Source organism: Thalassophryne amazonica, chromosome 13 (assembly GCF_902500255.1).
Source record: "Thalassophryne amazonica chromosome 13, fThaAma1.1, whole genome shotgun sequence".
Classification (NCBI taxonomy): domain Eukaryota; kingdom Metazoa; phylum Chordata; class Actinopteri; order Batrachoidiformes; family Batrachoididae; genus Thalassophryne; species Thalassophryne amazonica.
Window position 1 is genome coordinate 75,626,710 of NC_047115.1, and position 22,605 is coordinate 75,649,314.

The following is a 22,605-nucleotide window of genomic DNA, read 5'->3' on the forward strand; positions in this document are numbered from 1 at the left end:
TCAGTTAACACGCTCACTGACACAACGACAAGATTGTGCACGTGCAGGAGCGTGCACACTCACCATCTGCTCCATCTTTTTGTGGTGGTCGTTTTGGAAGGAGTCTTGCTCGGGTGCACGGCTGCGCTGTTCCTCCCAAAACGCACAGAAGCTTTTCGTGGGGATCCTGACTGAGATCTGAACAGTGTGGCAGTCTTCGTCATCGTCATCTTTCCTCTTTGTCTCTTCTGTCTGCTTCCTTTTCTTACGTCGTTTCTTTGGTTCTGCAACACAAACAACAAGAACATCAACAATCTCACATCATTTCACTATTTTATTAAAACTGCATTTATTAATTTAAATATGAAAACACTTTAATCTGAAAAGGCTGCTGTGTTTCTTTAAAGTCTTTTGGGGAAATCTTCTCACCTTCAGTCCGGGTCTGGCCGTCTGCCTTTCTCTTTGTGGACTGCAAAAAAAAAAACAAAATAAAAAAGACACTTGAGACTTTCTACATGGATGAACTGATAAAAACACATCTGACATTTATCACTGACAACATGTTCGATCTGTTTACTCACAGTGGGCATCCAGTCTGGGTGGAGCTCATAATGTCGCTCGCTCAACTCTTTCTGCTGTCTGCGATATTTTTCTTTTTCGATTTCAGAAAGTGATTTCCACTGCAAACAGACGAAAACACACCGTTAGTCAACACTGACACAACGACAAGATTGTGCACGTGCAGGAGTGTGCACACAACACTCACCATCTGTCCCAGAATTTTGTTGATGGCGGCACAGTCGGTGATATTATTCTGTGCCGCCACAAGGGGGCGCTGCTCCTGGCGAAACAGCATAAATGAGTTTGGCGGTTTTTTAATGTGAGGTCTGGGTGGGGAAGGAGTGCGGGGACGGACTGGTGGAGGAGCGTCGGTGATGGTGGGGATGAAGGATGGTGGCAGAGGAGGATTGGGAGGAGGGGCCTCACAGGTGGGAGGAGTGTCAGTGATGGTGGGGATGAAGGATGGTGGCAGAGGAGGATTGGGAGGAGGGGCCTCGCAGGTGGGAGGAGCATCGGTGTAGGGAGGGACCACTGGAGGAACGCTGTAGGTGGGAAGGAGAGGAGAGTCTGGAGGGACTTCCAGAGGCCCATCTGTGTCCTCAGGACAGACAAAGTCCGGGATGAAGGAATCATACAAATCCTGGAGAAACAAGCAAACACAACCAGTTATGACAAAATGTCCTCTGTCCATGTTTGTCCTAAATCTGCCTCTCCTTTAATTAAAACTGTTCATTACAACAGCTGCTTCTTTCATTTACAAAATAAAGTATCATTAGGAGCTGTGACACTCTGGCCTCCTGTCCAGGGTGAAGCCCACCTCACGCCCTGTGACTGCTGGGATAGGCTCCAGCCCCCTGTGACCCTTAATTGGGCAGCGCAGTCTCTTTTGAGGGCCGGCGCTAAGGGGTTAAAATATGACACATATGATGTAATAATCCTACATCCTGGGACAGCCCTCTCTGTGTTTGTGGGCAAATTACACAGCAAACAAAGTGAAAATACAAAGAAAAAGTGACGATGTGGTGGAAAGTGGACATGTTTTGTGGTTTGTTTATGACCCGGAGCTCAAATGTGTCGAGGCGGTTGTACATGTGAGAGAACGCAACTACTCTGGTTAGCTCTGTAGGCTAACACCTACCGACACGACCTCTCCATGTGTCTCGTCTTCCCTTGGAACCGAAAAAAACCTGCACTTTTTGCGACTACTTCGTTGACTGCAGCCAAAAACAAAACAGTACACATTTACCCGTGTGAAGTTATGCTGTGTTTGTATTGTGCAATGGGAGGCTGTCCCCACAAGTGGTCAAATCCCACGATATCACACAGGGGTTCAAACGAGACTGTGCTGCCCTATTGGAGTGAGCGGTTGAAGATGAGTGAGTGAATATCATTAGGAGTACTGAGAAGTATTTGTACTCATAAGTTTTTTTCTCCTGTGGCTGATCTTCTGTCAAACCTACATTCATGTTTTATGTGTCACTGAAATAATTGTTTTTATGTGTTGCTTTCGATTAAACTGAAGACAAATTTCCTGCTTTTATGACATTTTAAAGTGCTGCTTCATTTGAAAGAATAAACCTTCATGAATGATGTAATAAGGTAACACTCCTGCTGATAGCGCATTCTGTCCAGCCTCACCTGTGCCTCCTCAGGAGGTGCAGGAGGAGAAGATTCCTGGTCCAGATATCTCTGGAACCAGTCCTCCAACGTGGTGTCAACATAAGGGTCCTCTAATACTGAATTCTTCATGAATTCAGCCTCTTCCTTCATTTGAATGAATCCAAGGAGAATGTCGTCCAACATGTTTGCTGTAACATGGAGAAATTAAAAATAATAATCACTAAATTAATAGAAAGTTACAAAGTGCTTTACACGATAAAAGCATCAAACAGAAAGATTAGAAATCAAAACAATTGTTTCCACAATTGATGTTTCTAAATATAACAGCACTGAGAATCACCGTCTGGTGTTACTGGCAGCAAAGTTAAATAAGATCATGTCTCCAACAACACTTCAAGTAAAAGTTTGAAAACCAAAATCCTGTGGAAGACTTTTACTGTGAAAGTTACAGCGTCATTGTTCAATAACACTGAGTCTAACTTGACAGCACCAAGAAGACGTTAGCTAAAATCTTGTTTTGTTTTTTTTTTGTGGTGGGGTGGCGCTAAAAATCCGTTCTTTTACTAAAAACGACCAGCAGTGACAATCTGAAGCTTGTCTCAAGTTTCATTAAGTAGTTCAGCTTAAAGAAAGCTTAACTTATTGTGGGTGAAACATTGAAATAAACTGTTCAGGGTCAGGTTCACACAGTTTACTGTTTGAAATATTCTAAATGTTCTGTTTAATTAACATCTCAGTGCCTCCAAATAATCTGTATACTATGAATTATTTTGGACAGTTTTTACAAACAAACCCACAATTTACACAAAATATACTCTGATATTAACAGTAATATGTATATATATATATATTTTAAAACACTGTTAAATGTAAAGAATCTCACCTATGTGGTTTGTAAACAAGTTAAAATTTCTGCTCCTGTTTTTCTGTCTTCTCTCCTTGGGGTGATGGCAGAACTGATTCCACAGTTAATGAAAGCGTCAGTTAAATAGTCGAGAGATGACGTTGGAACGTTAAGCCCCGCCCAGTTCGTGGCGGGCGGGGCTTCATGTTTCAAAGATGGCAAATAAACATTAGTTACCATAGTAACAATCACTGATCTGTTTATGTTTTACTGTGTGGCTCATTGGCCCCCAGTCTCCATACAATCCACTGAAGTAAACTGGCGGCCATCTTGCCACTCCCAACTTATGCAGACGGCACATAGACAGTTTATTAGAACGTCAACAATTTCAAGTAATAGCTGAGCTTATTCTCTCATTTACTTATTTTTGTTCTTCAGATAATGTAAGATTGATTCCTCCTAATCTATGTCTGCCATGATTAGCTATTTGATTTAATTTCTTTCTTTTATTACTTTGACAGTTTCTTTCCTTCTATTCTCAATTACTCATATCTCACAGGAACAAATACTCAATTCTAAAAATTATCATTCCTTAATCAAAGTTTATACAAGTTTTGTGGAATCATCAGCAAGCATCTCTCTCTCTATATATATGTATGTAGTTCATCCAACACAAAACACATGTGGCTACACATGTTGTGTTAATAAGCCACTTATTATTATCTTTGCCTATATGCTGGAATAAGGGATAGAACTCTTCAAATTGTTGTTCATTACCCATTTCAATCATACTCACAGGTGAAATGTTTGTCCACAGCCTTTGATCAGGCAATTTGCGCAGGTTATACGTGCACACGAAGGTATTTTTTTTAAACAAAATTACAAAGAATAAAGTTGCCTGCGCCTAATTAAAGATCAATAGAAAAGAGCGATCAGTAGCGGAACATCGGAGTGGTAATATGGGGCCGGTTTGCTTCAAAAATATTGGCCAATGAGCTATCCAGTATTATTTAGAGATCAGTGGTCACAAAAAATCATTTTTGAGACAAATTTAAATTAACGAGTGTCAGTTTAAATGGGTAAAAAAATAAAAGATGAACCAGTTTAACTTTTATGATTGTAACATATTTGAAATAAAGAGAAAATTTGTCAATGTTCAATTGACTCCCTTAGTTGTGATTGGTTTTTGAAAGGAACACAAAGGTTTAATGGTATATTTAGAAAATTCATGAAAATATTAAAACCAGAAGAGCATTCAGACAGCACATACCTCAGCCTGATAATAACCAACTTTTTCTCTGTTTTTATAAATCAGCCTTTATGATGAGCAGATTAATCTGATGTCCTAATTTGTTTTAACAAAGAAACCCACAAATTACACAAAATACACACTACAGTGCATCAACTTCATTATGATTTTGCAGTAGTATTTTGTCTGTATATTTTATTTTGAAACATTGTTAAATGTAAAGAGTGTCACCTCAGTGGAGTGTTCACAGTTTTAAATTTATACTCTTGTGTTTCTGACTTCTCTCTTTGAGGTTTGTGGCAGAAATGATTCCAGAATTCATGAGAGCTTAAATTAATATGATGTTTATGTATTAAGCCCCACACACATTATGGTCATGAGGTGGACATCACAGCTTCATGTTACAAAGAGGGTATCACAACATCTTAGTCATAAAAGATAATTTTTGATAAAATAAATTCAGTTCTAGTGGAGCAAATAAAAACATGAAACTGTTATTTGTAATAAAAGAGAGAAAAGTTTAAATGACTCATTTAGTTCTATTTGATTCATGAAGAGAACAAAAAAGATTCATAATCCATATACCAGAAAATAAACCAACTTTTATTCCATTTTTTGTGTCTGTATTCTGGTTTCAGTGTTTTTACAACTGCAATTCCAATGAAGTTGGGATGTTGTGTAAAATGTAAATAAAAACAGAATACAATGATGTGCAAATCCTCTTCGACCTATATTCAATTGAATACACCACAAAGACAAGATATTTAATGTTAAAACTGATAAACTTTATTGTTTTTGTGCAAATATTTGCTTATTTTGAAATGGATGCCTGCAACTTGTTTCAAAAAAGCTGGGACAGTGGTATGTTTACCACTGTGTTACATCACCTTTCCTTCTAACAACACTCAATAAGCGTTTGGGAACTAAGGACACTAATTGTTGAAGCTTTGTCGGTGGAATTATTTCCCATTCTTCCTTGATGTACTACTTCAGTTGTTCAACAGTCCTGGTCTCTGTTGTCGTATTTTGCGCTTCATAATGCGCCACACATTTTCAATGGGCGACAGGTCTGGACTGCAGGCAGGCCAGTCTAGTGCCACACTGTGGCATTGTCTTGCTGGAATAAGCAGGGACGTCCCTGAAAAAGACATTGCTTGGATGGCAGCATGTTGCTCCAAAATGTGGATTTAACTTTCAGCATTGATCAATCAACTTCAATCAATCAACTTTTTTCTTATATAGCGCCAAATCACAACAAACAGTTGCCCCAAGGCGCTCCACATTGCAAGGCAAGGCCATACAATAATTATGAAAAACCCCAACGGTCAAAACGACCCCCTATGAGCAAGCACTTGGCCACAGTGGGAAGGAAAAACTCCCTTTTAACAGGAAGAAACCTCCAGCAGAACCAGGCTCAGGGAGGGGCAGTCTTCTGCTGAGACTGGTTGGGGCTGAGGGAAAGAACCAGGAAAAAGAGATCGATCACTAATGATTAAATGCAGAGTGATGCATACGGAGCAAAAAGAGAAAGAAACAGTGCATCATGGGAACCCCCCCACAGTCTACGTCTAAAGCAACATAACCAAGGGATGGTCCAGGGTCACCCGATCCAGCCCTAACTATAAGCCTTAGCGAAAAGGAAAGTTTTAAGCCTAATCTTAAAAGTAGAGAGGGTATCTGTCTCCCTGATCTGAATTGGGAGCTGGTTCCACAGGAGAGGAGCCTGAAAGCTGAAGGCTCTGCCTCCCATTCTACTCTTACAAACCCTAGGAACTACAAGTAAGCCCGCAGTCTGAGAGCGAAGCGCTCTAATGGGGTAATATGGTACTACGAGGTCCCTAAGATAAGATGGGACCTGATTATTCAAAACCTTATAAGTAAGAAGAAGAATTTTAAATTCTATTCTAGCATTAACAGGAAGCCAATGAAGGGAGGGATGGTGCCATCACAGATGTGTAAGTTGCCTCTGCCATGGACACTAACACACCCCCATACCATCACAGATACTGGCTTTTGAACTTTGCACTGGGAACAATCTGGATGGTCTTTTTCCTCTTTTGTCCAGAGGACACGACATCCATGATTTCCAAAAATAATTTGAAATGTGGACTCATCAGACCACAGCACACTTTTCCACTTTGCGTCTGTCCATTTCAAATAAGCTCGGGCCCAGAGAAGGTGGCAGCGTTTCTGGATGTTGTTGATGTATGGCTTTCACTTTTCATGGTAGAGTTTTAACTTGCACTTTTAGATGTAGGGATGAACAATATTAACTGACAATGGTTTTCTGAAGTGTTCCTGAGCCCACGTGGTAAGATCCTTTACACGATTGAAGCAGCAGGACCTTCGTGGCTGGGACGACGGTGGGGGATCGAACGGGGCTCGCACCAAAAGACCGTTCCTCTACCAGGTCAGCCAAAGCGGAACTCCCCGTTAGCCAAGCTAGCGGGAACGTCTTTTCAATTGGGACCCGGGACTTTCATCCCGCTACACCAGTGATTCTCAACCGGGGTGCCGCGGCACCCTAGGGTGCCGTGATCGATCGTCAGGGGTGCCGTGGGTATTTTTCATATTCGCGATTACCGTGAATTATTTATTTTATCCACAAAGCATAAAACGACTCAGAATCTGATGTCAAACGTGCTGCAGCCTCGCTCTCGTCTTAAGGCGGGACAATAACAAGGAGGCTGTCGGCTGATTAAAACAGTGCCGTCTCCTTCAAAAGCCGTCTAAAACGCGGAGCTGTCGGTGTGTGTGTCTGTGCCTGTGTGTGCGCGCGCGTGGAGTTAACAGGCTTCAGACTGCGAGGGAGGGGGTGGCTGAGGGAGATTCCTGAATGCAGGCGCGACACGTTCAGTGCGCAGCGAGCGCGGAGCAGAGAGAGGATTTTAACCCAAGTGAACGTTAACAAAACGGAAACATGAAGCTGCCTTTACTTCTCTCTGAACTTTCTCTAAAGGTGTGATTCTGCCGTTACCGTCCTGTTCACACCATGTGCGCGTCGTATGCTGAATTTATGAGATCATGAGATGAAATAAACGGTCAAATAGCTTTAAAAACATATTTAAAAAATGAGAATATATGAATGAACTGAGAGCCACAAAAAAAAAAACAATGTTCAGACGCACAGATCACAAAAAGCAGGTGAGAACTCTGAACTTTAACAGCTGTTATTTTCCAAAGGTATTTATTTGTTCAATATGGGCTTAATGCAGTGTTTAAGCACAAAACGTGACTGATGAGGAGAAACAATTTCAGAAATGCAACAGAAACAACCACAAATCAGAAAAAGTTGGGACTGTATGTAAAATGAAGATAAAAATAAAAATGTAGCACCATTCCCAGTTTCTCCACTCACAGAAGCCAAACGTTCTTCCACAGTTGTGTAATTATACTACAATAGTAGAATATAAAGAAGGGGAAAAAAAGAAAAAAATAGACAATATATTCGTCAATCGCAATTATTTGTCTGACAATTAATCGTCTCCAGAAATTCCTAATCGTGACAGCCCTACTTGAGATCAGAGCGCAAAATGCTTGAGGATTTTCGAAATGCGGTGTTTTCTGTATCGATTTTCTATTGCCATAATTGGGTTTTGCGCAAAACCAGAGGTAATAGCATTATAATATTATTTTGGTTGGTGGTGAGCCGCAGGATTTTGTAAATATAAAAAGGGTGCCGCGGCTCAAAAAAGGTTGAAAATCACTGCGCTACACAATGATGTCAGTTTTTAATGCAGTGCTGCCTGAGGGATCAAAGGTCACGGGCATTCAGTGTAGGTTTTCAGCCTTGCGGCTTACATGTAGAAAGTTCTCCAAATTCTATGAATCTTCTGATTATATTATGGACTGTAGATGATGGAATTCCTAAATTCCTTGCAATTGAACATTGACAAACATTGTTCTTAAACTGTTGGACTATTTTTTCACACAGGTGTTCACAAAGTGGTGATCCTCACCCCATCTTTGCTTGTGAACGGCTGAGCCTTTTGGGGATGCTCCTTTTATACCCAATCATGACACTCAGTTTGTGTCCTCAGTTCCCAAATGCTTATTAAGTGTTGTTAGAAGGAAAGGTGATGTAACACAGTGGTAAACATACCACTGTCCCAGCTTTTTTGAAACGTGTTTCAGGCATCCATTTCAAAATGAGCAAATATTTTCACAAAAACAATTAAGTATCAGTTTGAACATTAAATGTATTCAATTCAGTATAGACTGAAGAGGATGTGCAAATCATTGAATTCTGTTTTTATTTACATTTCACACAACGTCCCAACTTCATTGGAAGTGGGGTTGTAATTTTTACTCACTTTATGACCTCTGATCCTGAAAAATAAACCTTTATGATGGGCAGATTAATCTGATGTCCTTAAAACATATTCAATCAATTCAATTCAATCAATTTTTTTATATAGCGCCAAATCACAACAAACAGTTGCCCCAAGGCGCTTTATATTGTAAGGCAAGGCCATACAATAATTATGTAAAACCCCAACGGTCAAAACGACCCCCTGTGAGCAAGCACTTGGCTACAGTGGGAAGGAAAAACTCCCTTTTAACAGGAAGAAACCTCCAGCAGAACCAGGCTCAGGGAGGGGCAGTCTTCTGCTGGGACTGGTTGGGGCTGAGGGAGAGAACCAGGAAAAAGACATGCTGTGGAGGGGAGCAGAGATCGATCACTAATGATTAAATGCAGAGTGGTGCATACAGAGCAAAAAGAGAAAGAAACAGTGCATCATGGGAACCCCCCAGCAGTCTACGTCTATAGCAGCATAACTAAGGGATGGTTCAGGGTCACCTGATCCAGCCCTAACTATAAGCTTTAGCAAAAAGGAAAGTTTTAAGGCCTAATCTTAAAAGTAGAGAGGGTGTCTGTCTCCCTGATCTGAATTGGGAGCTGGTTCCACAGGAGAGGAGCCTGAAAGCTGAAGGCTCTGCCTCCCATTCTACTCTTACAAACCCTAGGAACTACAAGTAAGCCTGCAGTCTGAGAGCGAAGCGCTCTATTGGGGTGATATGGTACTACGAGGTCCCTAAGATAAGATGGGACCTGATTATTCAAAACCTTATAAGTAAGAAGAAGAATTTTAAATTCTATTCTAGAATTAACAGGAAGCCAATGAAGAGAGGCCAATATGGGTGAGATATGCTCTCTCCTTCTAGTCCCCGTCAGTACTCTAGCTGCAGCATTTTGAATTAACTGAAGGCTTTTTAGGGAACTTTTAGGACAACCTGATAATAATGAATTACAATAGTCCAGCCTAGAGGAAATAAATGCATGAATTAGTTTTTCAGCATCACTCTGAGACAAGACCTTTCTGATTTTAGAGATATTGCGTAAATGCAAAAAAGCAGTCCTACATATTTAGTACGTTGATAAACGATCACAACACAAAACACAATAAACAAAGGCTGTGCACAAAAGACGCATTGGCCAGGGGATTAAAAATTATGTTACACATTAATCACGACGTCGTAAACCTCTTCTGGTTGACAGCTGATCAAGACATCACAACAAACAGGTCTTCCTTTCACAACTTAACTTGTGCATCAGCATCAAAGAACAAAATCTTAAAACGTGACACAGCACTGATATCAAAACTGAATAATGACGGATTTTAATAAGACCAACGTACCACAGCTGGTAACTAAATGTCACATTAGCATACCGGCTAACATCACGCCGCTATTCTTTGTCACATTAACAGCTTACAGGCTATTTGCAAGTCAGCTCGCCAGCCAGTCTTACCTAGACACGGCCATGGTCGTTTATTACGACCTTCAACACCGCACATTCAACGGAAAACTCAGTGTTTTTGTCCATTTCTTGGTTGACAAAAGTGACGCTAAATAGAAGATTTTTTTTTAAACTGATAGGTGAAAAACACCTTTATTTCTTTAAACAGGCTAAATAAAAGTGTAATATGTATGCTTGACAAGGTGAATTTTTTTTAACATTTGTTTCCTCACCCAGAACAGTTGCCTGTTTGTCATTTTCCTTCCCTGATAAATACTTTATGCACTATATATTCTTCAGTTAGCAGTTCTTTTTGTTAAAAGAAAAAAAAGTGCTTTCTGAATGAGATCTATTGCAATACCTCAATTTCAAAATATAGTAGAAGAAAAACTGATTTTTTTTTTCTATGTTTATTCAGAAAAAAATACATGTATGAGTTCAGATAATTTAACAGATGTTTTTGTCATGCTTATTTACTTTTATTTTGGTAAATAACTTGGAAACGATCACACCTGAAGGAGCTTTATTGTAAAACAAGGACTGTATGATGTCGCACTGTGGAGGTCCAATTGGACAAAAGGACTCTTTACAACCAATCAGGTGCTTGCATAGAAAACTTGTTTGATTTTGTATATTAATAACCAATCTACGTTGACCAGAGTCGTGACAGAACTCTTTACTTTTTTTTACATCATTATGTGTTCCCTTTTTGTTTTGTTAAAACGAAGCACGGCCCTGATGTGATTCTGACAGTCAGGAGAAAAGAAAACGCGCGCGCACTCACACGACGAGTGTTTGACCTGTAACTTGACCGAAAGCCCCCCTGAGGTGCATCGACTGACTGGTGGCCTTCTATTCACGCAAGACTTGAATTAGTCGCATTTTTTAAGGCTAAGATCCTCGATTCTTTGTTGTAATGTGCAATACTGTTTGTACTGTTTGTAGAAACGAAGAAAACAAGAAAAAAGTAGCAGAATTATTTTCATTGCAAACATTGTGATTCACTAAAATCATTTTCTACTGAACATTTACCTACTCGACCTGCTAGTACCTTTCAGTAATAATGTAGCCTTTGTACTGAGAAATTTTCCTTATTTTTTAGAAAGTTTTCCTAAAAAAGAGTGAAAATAATTTAAACATTTTTGTTTTTATTTTAGACTTTTTTTTTTCTCAACCATTATTTCTGGTGAAACCTTTCATATCTGGTCAATGTCATTAATATTATTTTGTATTTTTACTTGGAATAAATTAATTTTATGATGTTAATTCTTTAAAAGTTTATTTTTTCATTTGTTCACATTGTCATTTTTGAAGATAAAAAACAATATCTTTGTAATAATGTTACTACAGTGTATGAACTGCTGAGCTTTCTGTGTTAACCCGCTGATGTTGCTTACATTAGTGTGAAAATGACCGACAGAGGAAAAACTGAAGCTGATTGGTGGTTGGTGTTATGTGATTTTTTTTTTTTTTTTAATTTTGCAATGTAATCAAATGATTGGGCAATAAAATAAAATTACAGAATGGAGCACACACAGTATTTGTCATCAGAGTATACTACTTATGTTTTTCCAATACTGCTACACTCTTAAAAAAATAATAATAATAATAATAAAAAATCATGTAATGGGGTAATAATTACAGCTTAAAATAAACATGCAATTCTAGTATAAACATTCATGTTTGCTACATCCACTTAATTCAGCAAGTCAAACCAACTCCAAAATTTTAAAAAAGTCTTTATTTTTAAATGTAATTTAAACTCACAACGTTGTGTCAGCTCAACAAGTCACAATATTGAGTTGGCTCAACTAAAATATCTTACTTGTGGTGGCCTCCATGAGTCTTACTGAAATGACTGGCATTCAGTGCATCTTATTCTAGACCAGTCTTGCACTCTGTAGCCCTACATTACACATGTATTTTAGATGATTGGGCCTTATTTTTGCTATTTATACCTGCAATTTCTGTTTTTCATTACCTTTTTCAGTGGTTTCTCAATTTAAATGAGAGGAAAAAAATGTTTTATGCAAAATAAACAGACTATTTAAAAATAGCAGTTTATACTAGCTTCTGTTTTTTTCTTACTGTTTAAAATGTTTTCTCAATCTAAATGCTTAGTTTATATTATTTTAACAATATTTTAATGTACTTAACCCCTTGAGTTTCCATCACAGACAATAACCTTAAATGTAGATGGGGTTGTTCAGAAGTAATGATTTCACTTTTCCAGCAGTTTGGAAACAACAGGTACAATGGGGAAAATAAGTATTTGACCCCCTGTCAGTTTTGCAGGTTTTCCCACCTACAAAGAATGGAGAGATCTGTAAGCTTTATCGTAGGTACACTTCAACAATGAGAGACAGAATCTAAAAAAAAATCCAGAAAATCACATTGTGTGAGTTTTAAATAATTAATTTGCATTTTATTGCATGAAATAAGTACTCACAGACCTGTTCATTTTTCTTTAAGAAGCCCTCTTATTCTGCACACTTTACCTGTATTAATTGCACCTGTTTGAACTTGTTATCTGTATAAAAGACACCTGTTCACACACTCAATCAATCACACTCCAACCTGTCCACCATAGCCAAGACCAAAGAGCTGTCTAAGGACACCAGGGACAAAACTGAAGACCTGCACAAGGTAAATGGTAAATGGACTGCATTTATATAGCGCTTTTCCATCTGTATCAGACGTTCAAAGCACTTTACAATTATGCCTCACATTCACCCCGATGTCAGGGTGCTGCCATACAAGGCACTCACTACACACCGGGAGCAACTAGGGGATTAAAGGCCTTGCCCAAGGGCCCTTAGTGATTTTCCAGTCAGGTGAGGATTTGAACCCATGATCTTCTGGACTCAAGCCCAACACCTTGACCGAACACCTTTTTCTCTTGGTAGAAGACAACAACTGTTATGATTATTTATTAGAAAGTGGAAGAAACAAGATGACTGTCAGTCTCCCTCGATCTGGGATTCCATGCAAGATCTCACTTTGTGGGGTAAGGATGATTCTGAGAAAGCTCAGAACTACACAGGAGGACCTGGTCAATGACCTGAAGAGAGCTGGGACCACAGTCACAAAGATTACATTAGTAACACATGATGCTGTCATGGTTTAAAAGCCTGCAGGGCAGCAAGGTCCCCCTGCTCAAGCCAGCACATGTCCAGGCCCATTTGATGTTCACCAGTGACCATCTGGATGATCCAGAGGAGACATGGGAGAAGGTCATGTGGTCAGATGAGACCAGAATAGAGCTTTTTGGAATCAACTCCACTTACCATGTTTAGAGGATGAGAACAACCCCAAGAAAACCATCCCAACTGTGAAGCATGGGGGTGGAAACATCATACTCTGGGGGTGCTCTTCTGCAAAGGGGACAGGACGACTGCACCATATTGAAGGGAGAATGGATGGGGTCATGTACTGCGAGATTTCGGCAAACAACCTCCTTCCCTCAGTAAGAGCATTGAAGATGGGTTATGGCTGGGTCTTCCAGCATGACAATGACCCCAAACACAGCCAGGGCAACTAAGGAGGGGCTCCGTAAGAAGCATTTCAAGGTCCTGGAGTGACCTGGCCAGTCTCCAGACCTGAACTCAATAGAAAATCTTTGGAGGGAGCTGAAACTCCAAACCTGAAAGATTTGGAGAAGATCTGTATGGAGGAGTGGACCAAAATCCCTGCTGCAGTGTGTGCAAACCTGGTGAAAAACTACAGGAAATGTCTGACCTCTGTAATGGCAGACAAATGTTTCTGTACCAATTGTTAAGCTCTGTTTTTCTAGGGGGTCAAACACTTATTTTCCCCACTGTAAAACTTATCCTGGTTTCGAGAGTTGCAGCATTTATTAACTGACACACTGTAACCTTTGTTGAACATTTACTGTCACACTGAGAACATGTAGCTATAAACACCTGCAAACTGCTAACTTTTTTCTCTGATCAGCTGTTGAGTGTCTCTCTCTCTCTCTCTCTCTCTCTCTCTCTCTCTCTCTCTCTCTCTCTCTCTCTCTCTCTCTCGCTCACCCACACACACGCCATTTAAGGTACACAATTTGTGTATTTTCTGTAGTTGTTTATTACATCAAGTTAAGGAGATGAGAATTTTTTTTAGCTCAGGCTGCAGGTAACAAAGCGATGCCACCGATAAACACGAGCCGCCTGCAAACGGCGCATTTACCGCCGGTCTCTCTCCCTCATAAAAATCTCTACGCTGTATTGTGAAGCCTCTGAACATCAGACTACCGATCAGGCCACACACTGGAAGGGCACAGCTCTTAGCTTCCAGTGATTCAAAAAGGACTAGTTTGCACCATGGGTCATGCTTAGTTATCACGTTACATAGTAACATGTGTCGCATCCCATAGAATCCAATGGATGTCAACATGGTTTGGCCTTTACCTTACAGACCAAGCATTTAACACAGTCAGACTATTCAATTTATTAATCCTATTAATTCAACCAATACTTTGCACCAATTTTTACCAAAATTGGAGCAACTTTAACTTCTGACCCCTGTACAAACTGAAATTGACCTTTGTCGCCATTCTTAATGTTTTTACCCCATAACTTCATAACATTCAGTCATAGATAGTCAAAACTATACCTTTTTGGAATATTTATGTTCAGACAAATGTGGTATAGCTTTCAGTATGATTGGAACATTTTTAAATTTTGACCCCTGTGTGATTCTTAAATTGACCCCTACCTGGCTGCCTATTGAATATTCAAGTGGATACTCAGTTTTTTCAAAAGAGTAATGTTTAAGGAGTTATGTTTGCCAATTTTGTTGCTTGTTTCCACAAATGGATAATTGTTACAGTTATCTGCTCCACTACAAGACACACATGATAATAAGCCAAATCAACATCATCAACACTCAGGCTGTAACTGTCTCAAATATTCCAATCAAAGTTCACAGTTACCCACTTTAGTAACCAAAAATCATGTTACTAGAGTGTTCGATCCATATTTTGTGAAATTAGCATGCTTTTTTAAGCAGTGTATAATCAGCTGATTTTACACTGGAGGCCAGTATCTGGCCCAATTCAGGGCCGGTTGTCGGGCTTCTGCCAATGTAGTGGTATCAGTACTGAAAGTTATCGGTTTAGGTTTTACTTGCAATTTCCGCTAATTTTTTTTTAGGGGTTTAGATGCTTTAGCTTTATAAAAGCTAAATATTCAGTTAGCAGATTAACGGTAATCGAAGCTACCGTTTTGGTTACTTCAAGTAACGCCACTTTTTTAGGCAAAGGACAAAGAGAACGTACTCTGGAGTGGAAAAGACATCAGAGTCGAGAAGAAAATGCAAACGAGGCAAGAGGAAATCAAAAACGTTATCCAACCAGACACCACTCACACAACAGGATTTAATTGTTGTTAACTTGTCTGAAAAACACCTCTCCCCTGACTGTTTAAAAGCATTATCAAAAGGTTTAAATTTTGTCCCCACCACTTATTGTGATCCATTTGAAACGTCAATAGATTTGGATTTTTTTTTTTTTGCAATCTTAGACTAAGAGTTTTTTCACACAAAAAAAGACAACAGAATAAATGATCAAAACAATGAGTCTACAAGTACTGATAACAATAGAGAAAAAACACCATTCAAAAACAAGTCTAACTTTTGTCCACCTAAATTTAGGAATGCTTTGTTGGACACATTTTGAGAACCTGTACATAAATGAAAAGAATATAAAATCTACAACAGTTTATCCAAAAAACAAAGGGAAGCAATCCTAGAGCTACAAAAGACTCTAATATAGTAATAAAACCAGCCAATAAAGGTGGTGGTATATGCATACTGGAGAGAGGAGATGATGTGAAGGAAGCAGAACGCCAGCTTTCAGACTCCACTTACTGTCTAAAATTAAAGGCTGACATCACAGTATAAAATTGATGTTGATTATCTACTGCAAAATTTATTGGAAAAAGGAGAAATCACAAAGAAAGAGGCTGAATATATGACAGTTACTCATCCCACAAATCCTGTATTTTATATGTTACCAAAAATATACAAAGATTCAAAGAATCCCCCAGGTAGACCAGTAGTTTCAGCTATAGGCTCCCTGACTGAAAACATTTCAAGTTTTGTATTTTTTTTTCCATAAAACCAATTGTTGTGACCCTGCTCTCTTCTGTCAGAGACTCTATTGATATTATCAATATTTTAAAAACAGCTAACAGTCTACACAAGAAAACTCACCTTGTCACAGTGGACATACAAAATATGTTCACCAATGTGGATCACATAGGAGGCTTGGAAGCACTTACAACCTTTTTGAACAAGAGACCTTATGGAATGCTTCCCTCCACTCAATGTATATATACTTGATTTTTAATGTACTAGATGTAAAAAACATTTTTTATGATCATAATGGTCAGGTCTGACCATTGATAAGATGTACTATATTTGGGTGATTCTTTAACTATGGGCACTACTGGCCTTGTAAATGTAATTTCCACCACACCATTGCCTTACAATATAAAGCGCCTTGGGGCAACTGTTTGTTGTGATTTGGCGCTATATACTTGTGCTCAGATGTCACTGTTTATCTCCATAGAAACTACCCAAACAATCTTTCATACAAACTGTTTAAAGGGACATTACAGTGTTGTGGTGGAAATAGTGTGGGACAACTACATTTTGTTTAAAAAAAATCACAACAGTTGTATGACATTGAATACCCCAATTATGTTTTGATTATTTTACTGATATTTTATTCAGAGATATTTTAAAACATTAGAAAAAACGTTTCTTTACCATTCATTTTTATCATTGAAGATCAAAAGTCTGGGTGTGGGACAAGCACAAAACGGCAATATTTGCATATAATGATGCTGAAAAAAGGTGAAAAAGTCATCATAGACTACTAGAACAAATTTCTTAACACACTTTCATTATAAAGATAACTATAAAAGGGTGATTCTTAGACTACGGGCACAGGGGGGGATCTGCTCGGGATCCCCCCCTGGCAGATCCCGAGCAGCCGGGAAAGCAGGCTGACTGGGTGACTGTGAGGAGGAAGCGTAGTCCTAAACAGAAGCCCCGTGTACACCGCCAACCCGTTCACATCTCTAACCGTTTTTCCCCACTCGACGACACACCCGCCGAGGATCAAACTCTGGTTATTGGCGACTCTGTTTTGAGAAATGTGAAGTTAGCGACACCAGCAACCATAGTCAATTGTCTTCCGGGGGCCAGAGCAGGCGACATTGAAGGAAATTTGAAACTGCTGGCTAAGGCTAAGCGTAAATTTGGTAAGATTGTAATTCACGTCGGCAGTAATGACACCCGGTTACGCCAATCGGAGGTCACTAAAATTAACATTAAATCGGTGTGTAACTTTGCAAAAACAATGTCGGACTCTGTAGTTTTCTCTGGGCCCCTCCCCAATCAGACCGGGAGTGACATGTTTAGCCGCATGTTCTCCTTGAATTGCTGGCTGTCTGAGTGGTGTCCAAAAAATGAGGTGGGCTTCATAGATAATTGGCAAAGCTTCTGGGGAAAACCTGGTCTTGTTAGGAGAGACGGCATCCATCCCACTTTGGATGGAGCAGCTCTCATTTCTAGAAATCTGGCTAATTTTCTTAAATCCTCCAAACCGTGACTATCCAGGGTTGGGACCAGGAAGCAGAGTTGTAGTCTTATACACCTCTCTGCAGCTTCTCTCCCCCTGCCATCCCCTCATTACCCCATCCCCGTAGAGACGGTGCCTGCTCCCAGACTACCAATAACCAGCAAAAATCTATTTAAGCATAAAAATTCAAAAAGAAAAAATAATATAGCACCTTCAACTGCACCACAGACTAAAACAGTTAAATGTGGTCTATTAAACATTAGGTCTCTCTCTTCTAAGTCCCTGTTGGTAAATGATATAATAATTGATCAACATATTGATTTATTCTGCCTAACAGAAACCTGGTTACAGCAGGATGAATATGTTAGTTTAAATGAGTCAACACCCCCGAGTCACACTAACTGTCAGAATGCTCGTAGCACGGGCCGGGGCGGTGGATTAGCAGCAATCTTCCATTCCAGCTTATTAATTAATCAAAAACCCAGACAGAGCTTTAATTCATTTGAAAGCTTGTCTCTTAGTCTTGTCCATCCAAATTGGAAGTCCCAAAAACCAGTTTTATTTGTTATTATCTATCGTCCACCTGGTCGTTACTGTGAGTTTCTCTGTGAATTTTCAGACCTTTTGTCTGACTTAGTGCTTATCTCAGATAAGATAATTATAGTGGGCGATTTTAACATCCACACAGATGCTGAGAATGACAGCCTCAACACTGCATTTAATCTATTATTAGACTCTATTGGCTTTGCTCAAAAAGTAAATGAGTCCACCCACCACTTTAATCATATCTTAGATCTTGTTCTGACTTATGGTATGGAAATAGAAGACTTAACAGTATTCCCTGAAAACTCCCTTCTGTCTGATCATTTTTTAATAACATTTACATTTACTCTGATGGACTACCCAGCAGTAGGGAATAAGTTTCATTACACTAGAAGTCTTTCAGAAAGCGCTGTAACTAGGTTTAAGGATATGATTCCTTCTTTATGTTCTCTAATGCCATATAACAACACAGTGCAGAGTAGCTACCTAAACTCTGTAAGGGAGATAGAGTATCTCGTCAATAGTTTTACATCCTCATTGAAGACAACTTTGGATGCTGTAGCTCCTCTGAAAAAGAGAGCTTTAAATCAGAAGTGTCTGACTCCATGGTATAACTCTCAAACTCGTAGCTTAAAGCAGATAACCCGTAAGTTGGAGAGGAAATGGCGTCTCACTAATTTAGAAGATCTTCACTTAGCCTGGAAAAAGAGTCTGTTGCTCTATAAAAAAGCCCTCCGTAAAGCTAGGACATCTTTCTACTCATCACTAATTGAAGAAAATAAGAACAACCCCAGGTTTCTTTTCAGCACTGTAGCCAGGCTGACAAAGAGTCAGAGCTCTATTGAGCTGAGTATTCCATTATCTTTAACTAGTAATGAGTTCATGACTTTCTTTGCTAACAAAATTTTAACTATTAGAGAAAAAATTACTCATAACCATCCCAAAGACGTATCGTTATCTTTGGCTGCTTTCAGTGATGCCGGTATTTGGTTAGACTCTTTCTCTCCGATTGTTCTGTCTGAGTTATTTTCATTAGTTACTTCATCCAAACCATCAACATGTTTATTAGACCCCATTCCTACCAGGCTGCTCAAGGAAGCCCTACCATTATTTAATGCTTCGATCTTAAATATGATCAATCTATCTTTGTTAGTTGGCTATGTACCACAGGCTTTTAAGGTGGCAGTAATTAAACCATTACTTAAAAAGCCATCACTTGACCCAGCTATCTTAGCTAATTATAGGCCAATCTCCAACCTTCCTTTTCTCTCAAAAATTCTTGAAAGGGTAGTTGTAAAACAGCTAACTGATCATCTGCAGAGGAATGGTCTATTTGAAGAGTTTCAGTCAGGTTTTAGAATTCATCATAGTACAGAAACAGCATTAGTGAAGGTTACAAATGATCTTCTTATGGCCTCGGACAGTGGACTCATCTCTGTGCTTGTTCTGTTAGACCTCAGTGCTGCTTTTGATACTGTTGACCATAAAATTTTATTACAGAGATTAGAGCATGCCATAGGTATTAAAGGCACTGCGCTGCGGTGGTTTGAATCATATTTGTCTAATAGATTACAATTTGTTCATGTAAATGGGGAATCTTCTTCACAGACTAAAGTTAATTATGGAGTTCCACAAGGTTCTGTGCTAGGACCAATTTTATTCACTTTATATATGCTTCCCTTAGGCAGTATTATTAGACGGTATTGCTTAAATTTTCATTGTTACGCAGATGATACCCAGCTTTATCTATCCATGAAGCCAGAGGACACACACCAATTAGCTAAACTGCAGGATTGTCTTACAGACATAAAGACATGGATGACCTCTAATTTCCTGCTTTTAAACTCAGATAAAACTGAAGTTATTGTACTTGGCCCCACAAATCTTAGAAACATGGTGTCTAACCAGATCCTTACTCTGGATGGCATTACCCTGACCTCTAGTAATACTGTGAGAAATCTTGGAGTCATTTTTGATCAGGATATGTCATTCAAAGCGCATATTAAACAAATATGTAGGACTGCTTTTTTGCATTTACGCAATATCTCTAAAATCAGAAAGGTCTTGTCTCAGAGTGATGCTGAAAAACTAATTCATGCATTTATTTCCTCTAGGCTGGACTATTGTAATTCATTATTATCAGGTTGTCCTAAAAGTTCCCTAAAAAGCCTTCAGTTAATTCAAAATGCTGCAGCTAGAGTGCTGACGGGGACTAGAAGGAGAGAGCATATCTCACCCATATTGGCCTCTCTTCATTGGCTTCCTGTTAATTCTAGAATAGAATTTAAAATTCTTCTTCTTACTTATAAGGTTTTGAATAATCAGGTCCCATCTTATCTTAGGGACCTCGTAGTACCATATCACCCCAATAGAGCGCTTCGCTCTCAGACTGCAGGCTTACTTGTAGTTCCTAGGGTTTGTAAGAGTAGAATGGGAGGCAGAGCCTTCAGCTTTCAGGCTCCTCTCCTGTGGAACCAGCTCCCAATTCAGATCAGGGAGACAGACACCCTCTCTACTTTTAAGATTAGGCTTAAAACTTTCCTTTTTGCTAAAGCTTATAGTTAGGGCTGGATCAGGTGACCCTGAACCATCCCTTAGTTATGCTGCTATAGACGTAGACTGCTGGGGGGTTCCCATGATGCACTGTTTCTTTCTCTTTTTGCTCTGTATGCACCACTCTGCATTTAATCATTAGTGATCGATCTCTGCTCCCCTCCACAGCATATCTTTTTCCTGGTTCTCTCCCTCAGCCCCAACCAGTCCCAGCAGAAGACTGCCCCTCCCTGAGCCTGGTTCTGCTGGAGGTTTCTTCCTGTTAAAAGGGAGTTTTTCCTTCCCACTGTAGCCAAGTGCTTGCTCACAGGGGGTCGTTTTGACCGTTGGGGTTTTACATCATTATTGTATGGCCTTGCCTTACAATATAAGGCGCCTTGGGGCAACTGTTTGTTGTGATTTGGCGCTATATAAAAAAAAAAAATTGATTGAAATTGATTGAATTGACTTAAAAGTGTGAAATTTCCCCTTTTTTCTGTTTTTCATACAATATGATCAAAGGACATAATAAGTGCCCGTAGTCTAAGAATCACCCATTTATGTGTGCCAAACTCCTTCTGCCACCTGGGGGATGGGCCAACCAATCAGGGAGCAGATGTTATATATGGGAGGGGCATACTCGGTGAAGGTATGACCAGAGGAAGATCCAGTGGAATCGAAACGTCACATTAAAGGCAGTAACAAAGGAGTAAGTGTGCAGGCTTTTTTAGTAGCCTTGCACCTGGTGATGTGCATATCGACACTGACTGATCGATAAGGAATTTAGGGATTCCATCATTTACAGTCCATAATATAATCAGAAGATTCAGAGAATCTGGAAAACTTTCTACACGTAAGCGGCAGGGCTGAAAACCAACATTGAATGTCCGTGACCTTTGATCCCTCGGGCAGCAGTGCGTGAGTCCACATTTCAAATTGTTTTTTGGAAATCATGGATGTCGTGTCCTCTGGACAAAAGAGGAAAAAGACCATTGAGATTGTTGCCAGTGCAGAGTTCAAAAGCCAGCATGTGTGATGGTATGGGGGTGTGTTAGTGCCCATGGTATGGGCAAGTTACACATCTGTGATGGCACCATCAGTGCTGAAAGATACATCCAGGTTTTGGAGCAACACCTGCTGCCATCCAAGCAATGTCTTTTTCAGGGACGTCCCTGCTTATTCCAGCAAGACAATGCCAAGACAATGCCACAGTGTGGCACTAGACTGGCCTGCCTGCACTCCAGACCTGTCACCCAATGAAAATGTGTGGTGCATTATGAAGCCCAAAATACGACAACTGAGACCCCGGACTGTTGAACAACAGAAGTCGTACATCAAGCAAGAATGGGAAAGAATTCCACCTACAAAGTTTCAACAATTAGTGTCCTCAGTTCCCAAATGCTTATTGAGTGTTGTTAGAAGGAAAGGTGATGTAACACCGTGGTAAACATACCACTGTCCCAGCTTTTTTGAAACGTGTTGCAGGCATCGATTTTAAAATGAGCAAATATTTGCACAAAAACAATAATGTTTATTAGTTTGAACATTAAATATCTTGTCTTTGTGGTGTGTTTAATTGAATATTGGTTGAAGAGGATTTGCAAATCATTGTATTCTGTTTTTATTTGCATTTTTCACAACATCCCAACTTCAATTGGAATTGGGGTTGTAAAATAAAATAAAAACAATCACAACTAATGTGACTAAATGTGATTTCTTTAAAGTTCATATCAAAAAGATTCAGTAGAATCAGACATTCCATTATTGGCAGGCAGTTTACATTAATAAATACATTTATAAGAATTTATTAAAAAAATCTTTTAAATTATGATTAAAAAACAATATATCCAGGTAAGTGGCATATTCACAGATTTGTTACATATCCACCTTGTGAAGTTTTAATGACTGAAAACGACATACTGTATATCAGGAAGTTTTACCACGAATAA

The 22,605-nt window shown here is 39.4% G+C and overlaps 1 protein-coding gene across 1 annotated transcript in view; it reads right to left on the bottom strand.

Moving 5' to 3' along the window:
- Positions 1-559: 559 nt before the first annotated feature.
- LOC117522980 (RNA-binding protein 26-like) overlaps positions 560-22,605 on the bottom strand; it is a 29,712-nt gene continuing 7,666 nt past the window's right edge. The window contains exons 6-7 of the mRNA XM_034184398.1: positions 2,179-2,348; positions 560-1,180 (exon numbers count right to left, since the gene is read on the bottom strand). Of these exons, the coding sequence (XP_034040289.1) occupies positions 602-1,180; positions 2,179-2,348 (749 nt within the window). The 3' untranslated portion in view covers positions 560-601. The remainder of the gene's footprint in view (positions 1,181-2,178; positions 2,349-22,605) is intronic.